Below are 22,344 nucleotides of genomic sequence, written 5' to 3'. Positions count from 1 at the left end.
TTGAGAAACGCTGAGGTAACTTAACAGTTAACTTAGCAATAGGGGTACCTCAGTTTGGTCAGGATTTTTCCTCTTTTTGGCTGGTGTCGACCAACAATGAAAAATCGTTGTCTGGCTCGACTGGCTGCCTTGTCCTTTTCATCATGCACCGTCAGCTTTCTCCAACCATTCATCCCATGCACTGCGCACGCGCAAAACAGTGAACAAACTTGGGAGAGAAAGCGGGTTGGGTTATACCTGTCAGGACTCTGCCACGAGAATCTTGTTTTATATTTATGTTTTATAGTGATGGCAGGGTTCTGACAGTCTCTTGTTTCATGTCTCATGCCTTGTTTATTGTGGCATGTGCCTCTGGTGTCTCCTCTCTAGTCCTCGCCCCCTTGTTCTCCCTGTTAATTATTCATTATTAGTTCATCCCTCTCACCTGTGTTGCCCTCGTTTAGTTTCCCTATTTAATCTCCTCTTGTCTCTTGTCTTGTGCTGGTTCATTGTGTTCACATGTGTCATGTCATGCAGTCTTAGTGTTTATTCAGTTAAATGTTTTCATTAGTGTCTAGTTTATCATGGCAAGTCAGTGTTTGTAAAAGATCATGTTGTATGTAGTTTTGCCCCCACTTGGGCTATAGTTTTCATGTCTCAGTTAATAAATGTTCTATGTTTACTCCCCGATATCGCCTGCGCTTGGGTTCTCTTGTTCCCTGTCTCAAACCCTCACAGAATGAACCAGCCACCACTGAACCCAGTAGCGATGTCTGGGAAGTCAGGGCGTTCAGCGCATCTGGAGCTCCCGAAGCCACCACGTTCAGCTCGGTCGGAGTCCCCGAAGCCAGCGTGACCGAAGCTACCGAAGCCAGCCTGTTCAACGCTGCCGGTGTCAGCGTGTTCAGCGCCGCCGGAGCCGTCGATGTCGATGTCATGGTGTTCCCCAAGCCAGTGAGTTCAGTGCAGTCAGAGACGCCCAAGTCAGCGCGTCTAGCGCAGCCGAAGCCGTCCAAGCCAGCGCAGTTCAGCGCGGCTGGAGCCGTCCAAGCCAGCGCGTTCAGCGCGCCCGGAGCCGCCCAAGCCAGCGCGACAGGAGCTGCCGAAGCCTGCGCAGTTGTCCCGTCCCGCACAACTCTCGCCGTCGACTCGTCCCGCGGAGCTGTCGCTACACACTTTGGTACATTACAGATTATTTAAAATATAATACTATCTTTCTTGCTGGCAAATGAAATTAAGAAAACGAACAAAAGTGTTCATTAGTAATTTTTCATATTTATTTTAATCTGAACCAGTGCTTTAAGTGGCCCAAAAGAAGTGCCGGTACTCTATTTTTCTTTTTTTTTGCTGACTGGACTATATTGAAGGGGTTTTATATTCAGCAGTCAACAGACGACCTTGCAAAAAATAATAAATCTATATAAGTTTGTGGATTTGCTTGAGCTAGAAATAGCTATTGAACATACATAAAATGTGCAAAAGGTAGATATATAATAAGTAAAATTTTCAGCATGGTCAAATGCTAAAACTAGTTGTTCAGATAGAAAGAGCTTAAAAACTAAAACTTTAAAATGACACCAAGACCATCTATGGGTCTATGGGTTCAAGAATAACAAAATACTGGCAATTTAAAACTAGAAAGTCGTCACTTTATTTTTTCCCATTGTTTTCCATTTTGCGGGTGGTAAAACTACTGTGCGCGTCGTTCAAATTCATTGATATTTCCATGGGCGAGGCTAGCCCCTTTTTAGGGGTGCTTCAGCACCCCTAAAAAGGAGCTCAGCACCCCTAAAACTTGGAGCAAGAAATTTATTTATTCTAAAATGTTTGTTCGTCTTTGACAAGGTTAAATAATGTCCAAAACATACTCCGTAGTTCGTGGTTTAAAATGTATATGTTAAGGTAGAAATGAAAACCTCCCCGCTTAGCAAATGGTGTCATCCTCTTCTTTTACTTCTCTGTACCTGCATCGCTTAGCGCGAGCACGAAACACACGCAGAGTGAGAATCAGTTAAAAGTGTTGTGATGCAACTTGCTTGCATGAATCTTACAAAATGTTTACGTTATGTTTATAATGACCGAGTACATCACGAATCAATCTTTCAAGCCGTGTTTTTGTCTTATATTGAATCACCATGGTACACGTATAATAAGTGTTTATTTTCGGATTATTTTAGTCCGGCGGGTACCCGCGCGCTGCGGAGTAGTACAGTACCTGGGTGACTCGTCCATAGACTTAAACGAAGAGAAGTAGCGCCGGTTACAATGTTCTTCCGCAAGACGCATGCAGTTTTGTGCATCTCAGTGGGTAGTTGCATACAGTACGTGTGTCTCCGTTGTTAAAGTTTATTGTATGATTTATCGTTAATTTGAGACTTATGCTGCGTTCCAGGCAACCTGTAACCCGTAACTCACGACTTCAAAACCACGACTCACGACTTTGAACTGGGAGTACATCGATCTAGTACGAGTTCACGGGTGGGAAGTCACGGGTTTGACTGCCGTTCCAGAGCACTTTCACCGGTAGAAGGTTGTAAAAACACGAGTTACAGGGTGCCTGGAACGCATAGGGTCGTGAGTCGTGGTTTTGAAGTCGTAACTCACGGGTTTAAAAACCTGCCTGGAACGCACCATTATTTTAACAATCGGGAGTCATGTAAACATGACATCACGTGCGTCTTTTCTGGTCAGTCGTCATGAAAACATGGCGTTTGGAACAGAGTGAAAACAAACTACATATCACTATACCACCAGTACCGGTAAGTTATGTGTGAAATCACTAACTGTCTGACTATCAAACTAGACAATAACTATTTTTTTAGTTGATCACATGTAGATTAATATGAAGGGGATAACGTTTTTAACCCTTAGTGCAGGAGTCACAAGTGTTTTGTTTTAGACATATAGTAAAGGTAATGTAATGGTTCAATTAAAGGAAAGCTGCAAATTAACAAACTATTAATAAACCTACCATATGTTGTAGGCATAAAAGTTATAAATTAGGAGATTTATCATTTTGACAAAGGCTTAAAACGACACACTGCTATCCACATAATACCATACCCACACTGCTGCTGTAGCCCACCTTTTGTCCTGAGACTTTAATATGGCATTAATGGCAAAAAAGTGCTAGCTCGCCACTAATTAGAAATAAAAAGGTTGGCAAAAAAATGCATCTCAAAACTCATCAGATTGATGCTTTAAAATATGTAATTTTAAAAAAAGTTCTAAGGGGGAGCATGCTCCCAGACCCTAGAGGGGTAATTTTCTTCTCATCTTTTTCACCCCTGACCCGTTTTCATGCCTGAAAGGTCTCCAAAAAAATCTGGATTTTGGAGTTAGTTGAACCAATGTTAAAATGATAGTTATTTTACAATAAACATATGATTGGTTTCTGTAGGAAAAAAGAGTGGGTGGTGGCAGCGGAGCTTGGGTGCTCAGCACCCCTAAAGCTCTAACCCTAGAATCGCCTCTGGATATTTCGTTGGGCAGTGTCCCAAACCAAAAAGGGCACTAAGGGGTACTATTAGTATGGTTTTAATAAAGTATTATAAATATGATGTGTTACATATAGCATCAACTTAGACAAGTGATTATAATGGGAAATATAATAACAAGAATTAAAGTGTGACAAAAAAATATTCAATATGATTTACCTGCTGGCTTGATGGATCTTTGAATCCATGTTTGCAATGTTGAACTGACTTTAGAAGCAGCCTCCCTTTCCGTTCTCTGTCTTTATTTTGTGAAGGCATTTGTGTTTTTTGTATTTTTTTGCCTACAAAGTGTGCCAACAACAGCAAATTTAGTGTTTATATTAACTTAGATCTGATCGGGAACTTTAAATCCATGAGACAATCGATAATAGTAAGAATGTGGATATTTTGTTGTTGTTTGCTTGCTAAGTTGTTAGCACTTTTACATTTTACAAATACATAAACAAACTTCCAAATGAGTAATTCTGCGGTTTAACAGCTGATATAATGTAATCATGCAATCTACCTACCTGTTAATGCAATGAACTTCAGAAACTGTCGTCCAGGCAGAGAGTGCACACAGAGATGCTGCGGAGCAGGCGGGAAAACACTAAGTGGATTAGCGGAATCAGTGGATCTTTAGCGATCTTTAGGATCTTGTTATAGATCACAACCTTTGCGTGCGAAATTACGGAGGATAAAATACGGGAGATTTAAGGGAAAATACTAATACGGGAGGACGGCGGGAAAGAAGGGTAAAATACGGGACTTTCCCGGCCAAAACGAGATACTTGACGGGTATGGTGAGTCACACCTCTCCACACCACGTTGAGGCTGACTGACACCAAAGGCGACGCATGCGCTTTTAACTTGTTAACTCAAGGGTGTATGGGTAATGTAGTCTCTGCTCTCAATGGGACGAATTAGGAAGTGTACATTGTGAAGAGCGCTCTGAAAAGCGGCAGGGCAGCAAAAGGATTAAAACCTCTGATTTAAACAGATGTGCAAATGAGCGTTCCGGTACGCTGAAAGCATGTTCTGGGCTCAGGGAGAGGTGGTGGTACGCTTAAGAGCTATTTTTAGAAGTGGCGGTACTGAGTACCGGCGCGTTCCGGCCCCCTTAAAGCACTGATCTGAACAATGTGATGATATTGGGGGGGTATATTAGCTGGATTTGATTTTTGCGGGGGTCATGACCCCGTAACCCCCGTGCAAATTACGCGCATGTCCATATTTCAAAACCTTTTAGCAGTAGTATTAATGCAATGACAGTAATTTATTAATTTGTGACATCGGAGGCTTTGTTGGTAAAACACTATGAGGTGGTTTTCCGGACAGTGTTTACATGAATGCACAACTAGGCCTTAGTTATTTTTGGACATTTAAGAAGATTTTACAAACAAACCTTACAAAAAAACAATACTGGTGTGCATCTTGAGACAAAATGTCACTAATATCAAGATATGTCAGTGCAAGGGGTTTTTAAATTAAGGCAGATCAAATATCCATTTTAGTTTTGGACTAAGCCCTGTCTAAACCGCCACTAAAAGTGTCACAAAAAAACTCATTACTTTATTGATTTCAACTTTTAAACCAGAGTTTTCAAAACAGTTACTGACCAATCAGAATCATCTTTTTATATGTATTTTTTATATCTTTATTTAACCAAAAGGTCCCCAGCTCTTTTTGATGGAGACTTGGATGAGAAGACACACTATTACATAAAGACAAAATTTTAAAGAATAAGCATAGAAAACCAAATTAAGATTCACTAATATGAAGGATTTTGAATACTATTTGTAAATACTGAAATGCAATGTAAATGTATTAATACAAAATCCAGCCTATAGCAAGAACACAATTATAAGATGATCTGACACAAAACTGTTGAATGATAAGCTCAATACTTCAATGAATAATTCATGTATTTGAGCATTAGATTATTTACACTGAGCTGTCATTAATATGTCACTGTATATGACATCACTGCATCACTGATGTCACTGCTGAGAGACTGTTGCTAGGTGATGATGTCATAAAGAGAGTTGTGACATCACTCCAGTAGTTCTGATGGACAGACAGCTGATCTACTCACAGACCTGCAACATCTAACAATGACAAACACACAGAAAGAGATAATGTTATAAAATCTGACCATTAGTTTATTTAACATACAGATATACAGATTTTCTCACCTCTATTTGTTTGTCATCAGTTTTGTTTTCAGATGAGTTCAATTTATTCATGCTGATGAAAAACCTGTAGGGTCAAAATTCACACTCTTACAATCTGAATTCATATCAGAATATTCACTGTATGTTATGCAGTTTTGAGTTTTACTTGATATTTTTACTTACCAGATCCATACAGCTCCTATACTGAGAAACTGAGGCAGAAACACCAACAGAGAGACAAACACTGAACTGTCCATTTCTTCATTGTTTCTGTCAATTGTTTTATTGGTTTTGTCCATTGCATCTGAAGACAAACCCCAGAAAACTCAGAACATAACTTGACTCTTCATCTTAAATAACAAAGACTCATGGTATTAAAATCAATCAGATAGATCACCTGAATGCAGGTATGAGAGGCTGTGCTACATTATGAATATCAACTGAAGAGCAATGACCTTTAACCCGTGACTTACAGACTGGCAGAGACAAATGCATGAAATGTTTTTTATACTTTAACATGAAAATAATAATGACACAAATGTTTATTTCATTATGAGATATACTGAAGTGTTTGACATAAACTATAACTGCTACAATATTAATGATCAGCTATGAGTGCTGCACAGTGAAAGCAGAGCCATAGAAAAACAGAGTTGTGCCACCGGAAGTCCAGAAGCTCGCCCGTCACGTGATTCACGGAGATTTCAGTTAGTTCCTAGAAGCCCATAGTGAGCCATTGAAATACATTGAGTTAGAGGCAAAAAGCTGTGATTTTTCTTAATTTATAGTCAAGAAACGTATTTTTTTTTTACAATATTTATATATCACATCAAAATGTGAAGGTAGTATTGTTATGTAGTTATATAAACAATGTTTTTTGACAAATAAAATTCACCAATATAGGAAGATTTGTATGGTCATCTGCTGGTATGTCCCTTGTTAACATGTTTTACGCTGCCTTTAGTAACTTTATAGCTTTTAAATGCATCACACTGTGTACTAATGTAAGTTTATGGCTGTTAATAATATACAAAGTGAATTGCTGTGTATGTAACTCATACTGGTTTAATTACTTAATATACAAAGCACAACATAAAAAAAGACTTACAAAGCACTTTGTTTAATTTATTATAAATTATAATAATATTTCTGGCTTAGTGTAGTTTTCTTTTTGTTGTTAATATAAACATCTGATGGGAAATAACATCATCATCACTTTAAATGATTACTAATCTCTTAACTATGTAAGTATACATTTGACAAGTTATTAATAAATTAATTCATTTTATTTTATTTATTAACCAGCAAAACCACAGTGTCAAAAACACTCCACCCATACGTTTGATGCATAAATATGACTGTATACATGCATCACTTTATTTATAGCCTCTCTAATTACACAATATTTACAATAATGGATGAATCTGCATTAAGAAAACAAAATTTACCAATAAAAGGCTGTTCGTGGTTTGTTGTGTGTTGCTAAAGTTATCCACAGCTTGTCCTAGCCTAATACCCGTTTTCTACTAACACCCCCTAAATGTACTTATTAAATGAGAAATAATGCACTACAAACACACTGATGCATAAAGTCATTCGATTCACATGTATTGCTAACATACAATATTATTTGTAAAGCGTATTAAGTCTTAAATCTTGTATTAAGTTCAACACATTCAATCTTTCTAATGCAACTCTATGGAGCTGACTGTGACTTCCGGGAACTCTGGAGAGACTCCGTGGTCCGCCATTGCTGTAAAAAAACCGTTCCATTGGAGTCAACGGACTTGACGTAACTCTATCTTTCTATGGCTCTGAGTGAAAGTAGCTCTGTGATGATGTCATAGCTAAGAATAAACCAATCAGCATCAAGGACAGAAACTATCTCTTATATAATTTCATCAGATGTATGATGAGATGTTGTGTTACCTCTTACAGTACAGGAATACTCTTGTAGCTCCTCACTGTTGATTGAGTCCAGGTACAGCTTGTTTAATAATCTCAATCCATCTGTTACCTGTTGTCCATTCTTATACCAGATGTAAGTATGTTTGCCATCTAGAGTGCAATTGGTTGTACAGCTTAATATCACTTTTTCTCCATCTATCACAGGATTTGGGCTGCTTCTCACTCGTGTATCTGAAATTTAATAAAAAATAATCTGCAAGGTCATGCAGTCAAACACATACAGATAAAATATATAATGTGAACGTATCCTAAATTGCTTTAAAAAAAGCATCTGTCAAATGCATGAGTGCAACATAAATATTTGTCTTAATTCTGAAGACCTCTGTGATGAGAGTCCTCAACATCAACATAAAATCTTGAGCGACTTTTGCCATTTTGCCACAAAACACCCACTTAACAAGAAGAGACATTGTGACAACTCATGAAACCAGTTTATACCAGCTTCAGTTTTATTACTGGACTGGTAAGTGCACTCAAAAAAATGATTCAAGCCCTTCTTAGAAATGACACATTAAAATTGTGTTCAATAAATGTAAAATACCTCATTAAGAGCAATAAGTATATAAATTTAATTAGTATAACACAAAATAAATATGTACTATAATTTATTGATTTCTTTTTAATTGCGTTAACACAATTAGTTTGAGTTTGGGTTCTGGAAAAATAATTTCCCAGCATGCTTTGCATGCAACTGCTTTTGGAGATTATTTTTATTAATTAAGTGTTATTTTATGCATTTTTAGGTAAAGAGAAAGACTTAATAGTGTTTAATGTCCGTTTATCTTATTGATTTAGAAGCGTTTGTGTTATATTTTTTCAAATGGTTTGGTTACCATCGTGCTGAAGAGTGGCGCTTGTGGTTAGGTTGTGGATGTTACATAGTTCTCTCAATGAGCACTGACTGTGTTAATGCCTGTTTGGAGATCAGTCTCTTCTCACATGCTCATCCAAAGTATCATATGTTATTATTATTAGCATGCTAACATGTGCCTATGCTAATTAGTATGATATAAAAACGTTTAATATAAAATAACAGAATTGAGTTCTTCAAACTACACTACATTGAGTTATTCAAACTATGCTAAATTGAGTTATTCAGACTACACTAAATTGAGTTGAGGCAACTAATTATATTTTTTGTGTAAAGCAGTTTTTTATGAGTTAGGGGTACACATTCATATTGGATGGAAATCCTGCCCACAATTTTATTGAGTTAATCCAATGAATCATTTTTTTGAGTGCTGGTTTGCTGCTGGCTGCTTGACCAACATATTCACACTATTCACCAGCATCTGGTCAACCATGCTTGCAAGCTGGTGAACTGCATGGTCCAACTAGTAATTGTGGTTAAGTGAGTTAAGATTCCACAGCAATGAAGCCATTGAGATACAGCAGCATTATATATCTAGTAACCAAAACACATCATATTATCTTCAGCATGAGCAACCTCAAAAACAAGTGTAAAATTCACAACATAAACATCATACAGTGTTGAGACAAGATTCAATTTCAGATGATTGACTCAAATGATTGATAGCATTGGAATTTGAATATTTAAAATGTAATCCACTCATTGTTTAACAAAAGATAAAAAAATCAAGGACCCTAAATCTGTAGCATAAATATATTTATTACCTGTAACAATAAGAAAGACTCCAGGAAAACCGGAAACTTTATCTATTGTGTTAGTGAAGATGTTGACGTGATATTCTCCAGTGTCTCTCATGCTAACATCTTTGATTCTCAGTGTGTTTCCCACAAACTCCACACGACCAGCAAACTGATGATCCTCACGCAGATCTCTGAGTTCCTCGTGATAATAATAATAGTAATCCCAGTACATTTCCTCTATTGTATATCCAGTGGGATGTGAGTATGAAGAGTGAATATCTACTGTTGATCCCACTAAAACACAAACTCTTCTAGAGGTGTAGGTCACACCCCAACAACCACTGTTAGAAAGACCTGAAAGAGTCACAAAATACTGCTGTAACATTCACAATCAATTACAAACACGCTCATACTCTATGAAACTGAGCTCTTCCATTTTAATTTCAGACTCACACACGGATGAAGAGCGCTCTGAACCAGACTCAAAGCAGTAATAACTGTCAGTGTTTTCACTGGATGACACAAATATGCTTTGGTCAAATGTTAAATGTTGTCCATTCTTGTACCAGCGGTAATAATTATCAGATGTTAAAGGGCAGGAGGAATCACAGCTCAGTTTTACTCGTTGTCCTGTAGATTCAGGATTCATCTTCACCTGTAAAACTAAATAATCAAAACCTTACATAAGATGAGAAATGAAAAGAGTTTAACTGGACTGATGAGAATGTAAATGTACCTGTGACTTTTAGATTGACTGTGACTGAGCTGAGATGTTTAACTCCATCCTTCATAATGATCATGAGCTGATATTCTCCACTGTCTCTCTCTCTCAGATCTGATATTGTGAGTTGTGAGTAATTTTCAGTGATCCACTGATCCACTCGTCCTGAGTAATCTGAATCTAAAGTCAAATCTTCAGGTTCATCTTTGTTTCTCCAGTTTGTTCTCTGTTTCTGACTAAACCAGAACACAGTTTTGATGTTTGAGTAATCGCACCTCACCATCACCCATGTCCCCCTCGCAGCACAAATATTCTGTTTATCACAGATTACATTAAAGTTATCCAATGTTAGGGACCCTGAAAATAAATATGAAATATTATTGACATTCGTAACTGTAAGGAGGACGCAGACAGAGCGGGATCCATTTGCAGATGCTTATTTAAACAAGCCAATCTAGCAAACAAATCCAAATCATAAGGCAAGAGGGTAAACAAAGACAGGCAGGCAGGTCAATAACAGTAAGCAGTCCAATCCAGGCAAACAGGTATAAAGGGTGATCCAAAATCAGTAAACAGGTAAACAGACAAAATGTCATAAACAGGCAGACAGATACTTTCAGAATAAATGCTCGGTACGCAGGTAAACTGGCAATACTTCGTGTTAGGGCTGAGTCAGATTTTAGCTTAAGTAGGAACAAACAGGAAATGATCAGAGAAGCAGAGAGAGGCGCCATGTCAGTACTCCGGAGAGGGCTTCCTCTGGCGCTCGACGGGGTCGTCCTCGTGGTCTTGGTGCAGGTCGTTCAGGTCTGGCTCGATGGAAGTCCTCGATGAAGTTCGGGTCAAGAATGTCGTCCGAGGCTACCCAGGACCTTTTCTCAGGACAGTAGCCCTCCCAATCAACCAGGTACTCGAGTACCTCGAGTCTAGCAACTCCCTGACAGCGTATGCCGGCTCCCCGTGGAGGAGGTGGCTCTTGAGGCTCAGCGTTGGGGTCGAACACCGCATGATATGGTTTCAGCAAAGATACATGAAAAGAGGGCGAAATTCTATAATTAACGGGGAGTTCCAATTGGTAAGTAACATTATTGATTTGTCTAATAATTCTGAAAGGTCCTACGTACCTCGGACTTAACTTCTTAGAGGGCAACTGGAGCTTGAGATCCCAAGTAGAGAGCCAGACCCTCTGACCAGGTTGATACGGGGGTTGTGGATGTCTGCGTCGGTTAGCATGGAGCTCTTGGTTTCTGATGTCTCTCTTAAGTCTTACATGGGCGCTTTCCCAAACTTCTCCACTTTTCCTCATCCATTCGTCGAAAGCGTGGACAGCAGATGGGTTTCCAGACCAGGGAAACATGGGTGGTTGGTAACCAAGTACGCACTGAAGGGAGTAAGGTTGGTAGATGAATGTCTCAATGAGTTTTGTGCGTACTCAGCACAGGGAAGAAACTCTGACCAGCGATGTTGTTCTCTGCTGCAGTACAACCTCAGGTATCGGTCAATTTCTTGATTTAGACATTCTACTTGTCCATTCGACTGGGGGTGATAACCAGAGGTTAGGCTAACATTGACATCTAACTGGTTGCAAAAAGCTTTCCAAACCTGTGACATAAATTGTGTGCCACGATCAGAGATGATGTCCTCTGGGATTCCATAGATCCTGAATACATGGTTAAACATGGCCTCCGCAGTTTCCATGGCAGCGGGTAATCCTCTCGAGAACCGGTCTATGATGACAAGAATAGCTGTGTAATTGTTGGAAACAGGGAGGTCAGTAATGAAGTCTATGCTGAGGTGCGACCAGGGGGGTTGGGGAATGGGCAGAGGTTTTAACAGACCGGAAGGTAGTTCCTTGGGGGTCTTTGACTGGGCACAGTTACGGCAGGATTAAACAAAATTAGTGACATCATTGTTCAGGGTAGGCCACCAAAGGATGTTTTAACGAGTGCTATGATGTGAGAAATACCTGGATGTCCAGAGCTGAGGGAACCATGAACCCATTGCAGGATGCAGGGACTATCGGAGGGTGTGGGGTCATGGTAGCGTGAAATGGCGTCTGCCTTGCCATTCATGTTTCCAGGTCTGAAAGTAATAGAGAAGTTAATGCGGTTGAAGAATAAAGACCCCCTTGGCTCGAGCGTTGAGTCGTTTGGCTCCTTTAACATACTCCAAGTTCTTATTTTCAGTAAGGATGATGAAATGATGTTTGGTGCCTTCCAGCCAGTGTCTCCATTCCTCAAGGGCAGCTTTGATTGACTGAAGTTCCTTATTTCCAACATCATTGTTTTGCTCTGCAGAAGTGAGTTTACGGGAGAAGTAAGCACATGGGTACATTTTGTTAGAGGGTCTTTGACATTAGGATAGAACAGCTCCTACTCCAGAGTCAGATGCATCAACTTCTAGGATGAATTGTTTTTCTGGATCAGGGTGTTTTAGAATAGGAGCTGAGGTGAAGCATACCTTGAGCTGATTGAATGCGTTTTCTGATTGACATATAGCTTTTACATATAACTGGTTTTTGAGAAGACGAGACAGGACTTCCTTGACATGGCTGATGTGGTCCTCCATACTGTTGGAATAGATAAGAATATCATCAATGTATGCAGTAACACACTTGTTGAGAAGGTCTCTGAACACTTCATTAATGAAGGACTGGAACACGGCTGGTGAGTTGGATAGACCATACGGCATGACGAGATATTCATAGTGCCCACGGATTGATGAGATATTCATAGTGCCCGCTAGTGATGTGGAATGCAGTTTTCCACTCATCGCCCTCTCGAATTCGTACAAGGTTGTAGGCACTACGTAAATCTAGCTTAGTGTAAATCTTGGCCTCATGGAGTTGTTCCAGGGCTGAAGGGACAAGAGGTAGGGGGTAAGGAAATTTGACCATGATGTTGTTCAAACTTCTGTAATCTATACATGGTCTCAAACCGCCATCCCATCCTTTTTCTCCATGAAGGAGATGTAAAAGAGCGGATAAAGCCATTCTTCAAAGCCTCAGAAATATAATCATCCATGGCGCGGGTTTCAGGTTGATACAAAGGATATACTTTACATTTGGGGGGCATAGCATTAGGGAACAATTCAATGGCGCAGCCCCATGGTCTTTGGGGAGGTAATTCAGTGGCTTTAAATTTACTGAACACTTCAGCATGTTCTTGGTAATGATCAGGAATCTTAGTAGTCTTACCAGACGGACTCTCAACACTGGTGGAAAGGCAGGGTTTGTGCAGGGGGTGTCTGATGCAGATATCCATGCAACAGGATGAACACTGTAAGATTTCTCCAGATCTCCAGTTAATCATGGGATTATGTGCAACAAGCCAGGGATGACCAAGGATGATATCATAGAGAGGTGAGGTGATAACATACAGTGTCACGCTTTCAATGTGAAGTGAACCAACTTGAAGGGTGAGTGGAATGGTGCGATGAGTGATACCGTTACCAATGGGAAGGTCATTTATGGCAGTAATGTGTAGAGGTGGTTGACATGGTATGATGGGGATCTGGTATTTCTTATCTGTATCTTTGTTGATGAGATTGAGAGCAGAGCCAGAATCAGTTAATCCTGTGAATGACATATATCGTTGCAAAGGATAAAGGGTTTGGGGTTGGCTTACCAGGTTGTTATAGCATGGAGTTTTGGCTGGGCAGAATTCGATACGATGTCCGGGTTTACCACAGTAAAAACAGAGGTTTAGGTTGCTTCTGCATTGGTGTTCCTCCATAGTGAGTGGGGAGAATCCCAGTTGCATCGGTTCTACGATGTTAGAAGAATCGACAGGGAAATTCAACACCTTGCGGGTGGCAATCATAGTGCTCGAAGAAGATCTCATTTTAGATTTTGAGACATACGGATGATCTGAGATGAAGCACTTCTGCCCCCGGCCGGATACTCAAATACTTCTCTAAGTTGTTGAATGAAGTATGTGTAAGAAGTGTGGAGACGATGATCTGTGTCCCAAACAGGGGCTGCCCACTCGATAGCTCTACCCGATAGCAACAACAGACTTTAGAGCATTTTTTCTCATCAGGCAAATCTTCACCCTCATGATCCTTAAAATAAATGTCCAGTTGTTGAACAAAACCTCTCACATGCTCAGCGATAATATCAAACTTTTCCGGTTCGCATACAATGACCCGTTTGGTAGATGTGGAAGGCAAGGCTTGAATATAACTGGTGAGATGATCACTCACTGACTGGAGTCGTGATAGTTGTTCCTGGTAACCCTGCAGGAGCTTTGATGGTGGTAAGCAGCCCGTTGATTGGCGACATCCGCTGGATCGATGGTAGGTGAAGTATTCTGTAAGGAGGACGCAGACAGAGCGGGATCCATTTGTGGATGTTTAATAAAACAAGCCAATCTAGCAAACAAATCCAAATCGTAGGGCAAGAGGGTAAACAAAGACAGGCAGGCAGGTCAATAACAGTGAGCAGTCCAATCCAGGCAAACAGGTATAAAGGGTGATCCAAAAACAGTTAACAGGTAAACAGTAGGGATGGCTGCCGCGAAACTGACATTTCGACACTGTGTCGAGATCCCAAAGTGTAGATGTTTCGAAACACTGCTCCGAAATGTGATTCGAAACACCCATTTCATGTGATGAAGTGATATGAAACACTTAAGTCACGTAACTATGGCTAAACAAAGCGGTGCATTTCACAAGTGTTTCGAAAGGTGGCGTACCTGTCGAATCTCCGTCGAATCTTAAACTGACAGGGTAGCACACAAATCTGACAATACATCATAGATGCGTTTTTGCCAAGACCAAATACTTTAAATTACTGAAAAGAAGTAATGTTTCCTAATTTGTATGTAACCGTTAGGCTACTTACAAAAAAATGTCAGCAACAAGTGTCTTTTGTGTGAGAATTTTTTCAAAGGCTGTAGAAATTATTAGAGCCCGACCGATTTTTTTTTGGGACCGATGCCAATACAGATATTAGGGAGTAAAAAAACCACCGATAACGATATATCGGCCGATATTCATTATGTGTATATGTGACCCGTCACGGAAACCAGGGGCACAAGTCGGCAGCACAAGTTTCGAGAAAATGAGAATCAAAGTTTTTTTTTTCAAAATTTGTGAATTTCGTTTTATTGCAGAATCTGTTAGTTGAGATCACGAAGAAGCCTCTCCATGTTTGAGATAGCAGTTTATGTATATTTAAAAGCGTACATTTTGCGGTTGAAATAGGCTTGTTTTTCCAGAGATTCTAGTGTGCAGCGGGGGGCGTCATTGTCTGTGTGTATATTTACATACTGTATAAGCTTGTGTTTTCGCCTCCGCCCCCAAAGGGAACAGCGTGACTACTAAATAAGGATAGTTCGCCCAAAAATGAAAATAATGTAAGTAATGACTCACCCTTATGTCGTTCTAAACTCGGAAGACCTCTGTTCATCTTCGGAGTACAGTTTAAGATGTTTTAACTTTCGATTTAGTCCGAGAGCTTTCTGTTTCCTCCATTGAAAATCTATGTACGGTTTCCATGTCCAGAAAGGTAATAAAAACATCATCAAAGTAGTCCATGTGACATCAGTGGGTCAATGAGATTGTGGTGAAGCATCGAAAATACAGTTTGGTCCAAAAATAGCAAGAATTACGACTTTATTCAGCATTGTCTTCTCTTCCGGCTCGAGCGTGAAGTCACGTGACTGTAGTGACGCGGCTGCCCTGTTCCTCAGGCATGTTTGCTTAGTTTTATTTATTTTTTTCAAACTTATAGTGTGCGTCTCCCCAGACTGTAAATGAAGCTCGGGCGCACAAAACAAAAGAAAGATAAAAGAAGCTGGGGCGGAACAAATAACAGTCAGCCGCATCGTACGTCAGCCGCGTCACTGACTTTATGGGGCTCCGCAGTCGGATGACGTCAAAGTACCGCGAGAGCTCTTGGAAATCTTACGGAGTAGTTTAATTTCGTCTCGCTCTCACGGTACTTTGACGTCTTGCAGCGCAGCATGAAGTCAAACTCATAAGTTACACAGAGACCCTATTTTAAATACAAAATTTGAAGGCGGGTTCATGTGTTTAACGGAACGCAAATACCGGAGTGTAATCTGATATACCTTACATGTTACGATGTAAATAGTCCTCAGATTGTATATTATAATGTATTACCAGAAGTTCATGCGAAATCTGATGTAAACAATAGCCTATATACAGTGGCGTAGCGTCTGGGCATGCAGGGTATGCACGTGCAAATGGGCCCAGACCAATAGGGGGCCCGGCCCTGGGCCCGCCCAAGCTAAAAATATACAAATATCTTATTAAAAGTAACAGACCTGCGCACCACAGTTAACAGTGCCAACGGGCAAGGTTGGGGGGGGTCTTTGGCTTAAGGGGGCCCGTAATTTTTTTTTGCATATGGGCCCGGGACTGACTTGCTACGCCACTGCCTATATATCTATATTTCACGGATTATACGCATTTGTGGAGAAAAATCATTGGATGATTCACACATCTGAAACAGACTGATTCGACTTGTGATCCCCACAAAGGTAAAAGTCCTGTTTATTTTTGCATGTTGTTCATTCGGACTTCTGTAATAAAATACTACATTTAATGATGCTTAGAACATCTGTACCTCAAAACGGCTTTACAGGGGATATGGCTTAGCTAAATGAGATGTAAATGAGCCCTATTGTCTCTCCAGCCAGGGAAAAGGGAAAGTGTTAACTTTTTTCTTTCTCAAATTTCTCAGCATTCTCCTTCTTGAATGTGTTACATTAAAATGGCCACAACTTCTCCAAATCTTATCAGATTTCCATGTGTTACACATCGTTAGAAAGCTCAGAAACTGCACTTTCAAAATCTATGAATAACTCAAAATGCCCCAGATCCGACTTGTGTCCCTACTTTCCGTGACTGGTCACATATTATAGTACAGTACACATATACTACAGTATATTATACTACAGCAGGCTACTGTACATATAATACACTATATACATTAACAGAATATACTATATATAAATACTTTTTTTGCAATGATCACTCACAAATGTGGTGATCAAACACTTAAAATGACGTGACAAAGATATGTAATATAGGCAGGTGTGTTTACACTCTGAGGCTATTTTGGGGATTTTTGCCTGGATTTGGCCTACCAAATTTCAAAAGCTTCCCATACCCACATGCAGAGGGGTACATATAAAAGTTTGGTATCATTTTACAGGAAAGCCTTTGAAATTTCATAAAACACTGTTGAAAGTGCAAAACATGGTTGTATGTCTTGTCAGTCCTCTAATAAACACAAAAATAAATAGGGTTTTGATGTTTTTTTTCTAAAGTTTTTATTTGAAAGTGTATAACTCTGGTCCTGAATGGTAACGAAACCTGCAGACAGTTTTGTTTGATTCCAGCAATTGCCAGCTTACAGAGGAAAAAGGAATTTTTTCTCTATCATAACATATGCAAAAGTTATTTTACTCCAACTGATGGGAGGAATAATACGCTTTTTGTATTTATTTTCCGCCTAAAATTATTTGAAGTGCTCCCATAACCACATACAGTGGAATAAATGCAATATCTTTATATCATTTTGCAGAAAACCCTTTGAAGTTACATAAAAAGCTGCTGTTTGTGACAAATATTGTTATTTAGGGTGTTTTTCATATGATGAAACACCAAATTTTCTTTTTTTATGTTGCAAATACTGCTTTTGATAGTGTATAACTCTGGTTCTGGATGCTCTAGCAGACTGCAGACAGTTCTAGTTGTTAGCAGCAGCAGACAGTAAACATCCAAAAAAAAGAATGAACTCTTTAGCATGTTGCATTCAAAAGTTATTCTCATTTTACTGAAGTGTGCGAAAATACATTTTTCATATAAATATTAATTTTTTGTTTTGCACATATAATAAATAGCAAGGGGTTAATCATGTACACAACCAAAGAAAATGCTGTGAATGGACTCATTTTTAGAGTAGGACCTAAGATAAAAGATAGTGTAGCATTTGTAGCTATCTGTGCTATCTGAGGCAGTCCACACTCAAGTTTCACATATGTTTACAAAAGTCAATTTTTTACCTCATTATTCATTCGACCATTGTTAGATAGGTGATGAAAATAGGACAAAAATAACGCTGTAGCCTTATTCCTGAGAATGAGAGCTTTCATTTGATATAAGGCTTGCCCATGTTTGTCATACTTGAAAAATATGAAATATGTGAATATTAAATGATATTAAAAAATATGAGGGGTGTGATAGTGTAAATTAATTGTAAATAACTTTCTTACAGTAAAAGATGTGTCAAAGTGATGCATATCTGCAGAAAGTAGAGACTCTAAGCTTTCAAACAGTATCTCATATGTGGCACTGGGTCCATTACAGACCATTACAAATTAAAGGAATGTTTTATATTTAGTCAAAATAAGATAATTCTGGACCCGGTACAGGGTCCCAGAGTTAAAGAAGTTAACAATAAACTTTATTATCCAAAATGATTGTGATATAAGTGCACAAAACAGTAAACTTGACTAATTATAAATAACTTTAAAACACAAACAAAACAAAATACATATAACTTAAATGATTGTCAGTTTTGACGAGAATAATGTTATATTGGGCGTATTTTGAAAATGGAAACTTATAAAGTCATTGTTTATTAGCTTTACAATAAGTTATGTACTTCACAAATGAATTAGACACTTACTGTTAAGACGACAATGCTTTACTGACAACATACTGATGTAGGCTTATGTTTAATGTACTGCACAACGTTTTTATAACACAAACCCAGTGTTCTGCCGGTACTTTAAACTTTTATAAAACTAAAGCGTCTTCTCTCCGCCTCTTTAATTTAACGAGGGTGTAAAGTTGCGCGAGCTTATTTAATCAATTGCTTTGAAATGAGCATGTTCAGTAACAGCACAAGCAGCTAGTGATGGTCGTTTTCGAAGCACTGCTTCATGAGGCTTCGAAACATTTACAAATCTTTTGTTTCGAATCAGTGGTTCAGAGCGTGTTTCAAACTGGCCCAAGTCACGTGATTTTAGCAAACGAGGCTTCATTACGTCATAACTGTTTCGAAACGTTTCGAAAATCCGACGATTCAACACTAGGGGGAGTTGATCACATGACCACTGTCTAATATGTTTCGGGGAACTCGGGTCAGTTTTATTATAAAAGTTCATAAAACATTTATCCTTCTGACTAATTACGCTGCCATTTTGTCTATTTATTGTTTATAGACAGATTTAATGACAAAAATGTGCATAATTAAAAGGGTAGTTAGTTTTAATGCTTTGTTTCCCCTAAATAAAACTAAAAAACATAATAAACTTTTAACTATGTCTTAATTAAGTTAAATATTTTTTTTAAACATATTTTAATAAAAATCTTTCTATTATTTTGTAAAAAAAAGTCTAAAATGTTTGGCCATATCTGCTTTACACTATTTTGACCAGCAGGGGTCGCCAGCATGTGTGCTGTTTCGAACTGCTTCGAAAAACTGAATCAATTTTCGAAAATTTTTCAGCTTCGAAAAGCTTCGTTTCTCCCATCACTACAAGCAGCTGTACTCCCACAGACTGCGCGGCAGTTAAAGCGCGTCCTTTCTCCGCCTCGCGTCATTTCTTCCGCTTGCGTTTTAAACAACTCGCAAGTGGACAAAAGAGACGGATTAAAAACACCGAATGTAAACCGGAATGTGTCTCTCTCGCCCACTTATTATCCAATCGACCAAAGCGCGTCTTAATACCAGGTGTAAAATGTTGTGAAGAAAACGCGTGACTGCCTCCACCTGAACTGAGAGACTGACTGAAGTGAAGGTGGTGGGGGATTGGATGGTGTCACTACAGTGAGTGACCTGGGTCACCATTAGCAACCAGTAGGGCGCACTCTGCTGGACAACTAGGACTTACATCTTTCAAAAGAATTAAATGTCTTCTGTAAGGAACGTTCATATCGGCTTCATATCTGTGGCTTATACGCCGATAACTGCGACATGCTCATATCGGCCGATAAAATCGGCAAAACGATAAATCGGTCGGGCTCTAGAAATTATATGTAAAAAAATAAGCTGGCTGAGTCCATCAACACAGAACAATTTATATATTTGAATAAAGATCTTTATATGTACACAATGTGGCATATTATGGCTTGATATATATTATGAATCTCTTATTATTTGTTTGGTATATCTCTATTACATTTTTTTTTAATTAAATAGACCCAAATAGCCTATAGTTATCAGCAATTGTGAGCCTAAAAGCTCATGTAGTTGTCAAATAGATGTTAAAACAACAACAACAAAAAAAAAGGTATTTTATTATGATGACATAGCGCATGCATTTCCCAGGTTTGATCCTAAGATCTTTGAATGAGAGTCGAGCACACTATCCAATCCCCCATTCTATCACTTGTGTGTCAATCAAACAACATGTGAGATACAATTTGTCAGCACTTTTCTAAAATCTTGCCAAGGCTGCTTCATGTAAAGACATGCAAACGACCGCTAGGTGTCACTGTTGAGGCGGATTCGGATTGATGTTTCAAAGCCTCGAAACATATGGCACTTTTGACATTTTCAGTGTTTCACAAAGCCGCGCTCTGCCCACCACTAGTAAACAGGCAAAATGTCACAGGCAGACAGATACTTTCAGAATAAACGCTCGGTATGCAGGTAAACTGGCAATACTTCGTGCTAGGGGTGAGTCAGATTTTAGCTTAAGTAGGAATAAACAGGAAATGATCAGAGAAGCAGAGAGCGGCGCCATGTAAGTACTCCGGAGAGGGCTCCCTCTGGCAGCGTGGTGTTATGGACGTTACAGTAACACAGTATAATGTAAAAGTAAGCATATTTTAGAGATCAAAATTTAAAATCCTGCACTGAAGAACAATGATGTAAATTAATTTGAATAAAGTTTATTTATGAGTTTTTCTTTTAAATCTACTTGATCTCAAGTTAGCTGATGTATTAATAATATTAACAAATTCAACTTTATTGTAAAATGTTACCAATTACCAATTATAGAGAGAACTCAGATGCAGGCTTTGGATGAACAGATACAAGGTTTATTGGGTACAAAAGAAAACCCAATTGGTGCCTAAAACACCATTTTATTTACAAATCTGTTGTTTAGTTTTGATTTAATGTTAATACTTAAATTCTACATATCAATACAATATATTTATATTCTAGCAATTCTCTTCCACATATTTTGCTATCATAACTGCACGTATTTCCATCGCTGGTATAAGTTGCAGAAGGTCGATAATTGACAAGAAATACTTGCTGTTAACATTTCTCAGTCATTTCAGCGTTCCTACAGACTGAACCACTGTAGTGAATCCACCCTTACAAACACAAAGCAGTCAATTACATGTAAAGCGTCTGTGAGGAAACAACTTTGTGGTTACATTCTGGGCTCTCCAGCTTGTCATTACTTACACTGTCAGAAAAATTATGTCCTAATATGAACTATTTACATACCTCAGAATCAATATGTACCTTTGAGATACTTATTTGCACTGTTTAGGTTAAATATCTTATTTAAATGTCTTATTTAATAAATGTCTTATAATATCACTGTCTTAAACAACACTGATGCTTTTCCCAAATGTCCAACAAGCACAAAACTGTCGTCTACTCAAAAGTGTTCATACCTTGAATGTGTAACAGCAGGATCAATGATGAGAGTCTGAAGTTCATGATGTAGTTTTGTAGAAAGTCACATAAGACCCAAAACTCTTTTCTTATTCCTGAGAGAAAACAAAACATCATTGTGACGCTCAATTCATCAGACGGTTTAAACAGTAAAATAAAACACTAAACTAAAATGCTTCTTTTCATAACATTTCAAACAAAAGATACAACGCATAAACATGTGAATACAAACGTGCTCGTGGAGATCTCTGACTTCAACCGGTTTGTAAAGTTGTGTAAATATCTGAAGTTGTGGTAGATCATTTAATGATCTGATTATCGTACTCAAGCGGATGTTAAAGAACGACTCTCCTCCACTTTTTGACACTTTTCATAGCATAAGAAGAAGGAAAGCATTTCATAACATGCTTGAATTGTACATAATCGGTCAACTATTCTTATCTTTACGTGTAGCTGTTATTTGTTGGAGAGTCCTGTAAACAGTGGTGTGTTTACCATTTTGGGGGCCCTAAGGAAAGTCCAAGGAACTGGAGCCCCACATGCCCCAACATTGCCTGAAGGGTTTTCATTTGAATTGCACAACAGTAATATTGAGTATATACAATTAAGTTAGACATAAAACCCAGATTTACTTTATTTTGAACTGCTTAACATAACATGGTACAAGACAAAAATTCTTGGTTTAAATAGAAATAGTGCCCATTGTCCTTTTCAAAATGATACAGACTTATTCTCTTTAAAAAAATAAAGGTCTTTGTTACCAGCTGGAGCGGGCCACTAATGCCCCTCCGGACGTTC

At 38.7% G+C, this 22,344-nt stretch overlaps 1 protein-coding gene across 1 annotated transcript; it reads right to left on the bottom strand.

Moving 5' to 3' along the window:
* Nucleotides 1-5,808: 5,808 nt before the first annotated feature.
* On the bottom strand, nt 5,809-21,863 carry LOC135741065 (sialoadhesin-like). Its single transcript, XM_073813623.1, has 7 exons — nt 21,779-21,863; nt 21,546-21,641; nt 9,945-10,286; nt 9,662-9,871; nt 9,233-9,562; nt 7,559-7,768; nt 5,809-5,933 (listed from the first exon to the last, which is right to left on the bottom strand). The coding sequence occupies exons 2-7, from the start codon at nt 21,589-21,591 to the stop codon at nt 5,809-5,811; spliced, it is 1,263 nt and encodes a 420-aa protein (XP_073669724.1). The 5' UTR covers nt 21,592-21,641; nt 21,779-21,863.
* Between the last annotated feature and the right edge of the window lie 481 nt (nt 21,864-22,344).

Source organism: Paramisgurnus dabryanus, chromosome 24, assembly GCF_030506205.2.
Source record: "Paramisgurnus dabryanus chromosome 24, PD_genome_1.1, whole genome shotgun sequence".
Taxonomy (NCBI): domain Eukaryota; kingdom Metazoa; phylum Chordata; class Actinopteri; order Cypriniformes; family Cobitidae; genus Paramisgurnus; species Paramisgurnus dabryanus.
The sequence above is the reverse complement of the archived record's forward strand: the minus strand, read 5'-3'. Positions and strand labels throughout refer to the sequence as shown.

Bases quoted from the DNA above. Each gene is read 5' to 3' on its own strand.
- LOC135741065 (XM_073813623.1), bottom strand. From the start codon at position 21,591: ATGAACTTCAGACTCTCATCATTGATCCTGCTGTTACACATTCAAG. The intron at 7,769-9,232 runs GTAATAAATATA...ATTAAATTTCAG, and splicing joins AGTCTTTCTTATTGTTACAG to ATACACGAGTGAGAAGCAGC. The intron at 5,934-7,558 runs GTAACACAACAT...GTTTGTCTTCAG, and splicing joins GTATTCCTGTACTGTAAGAG to ATGCAATGGACAAAACCAAT.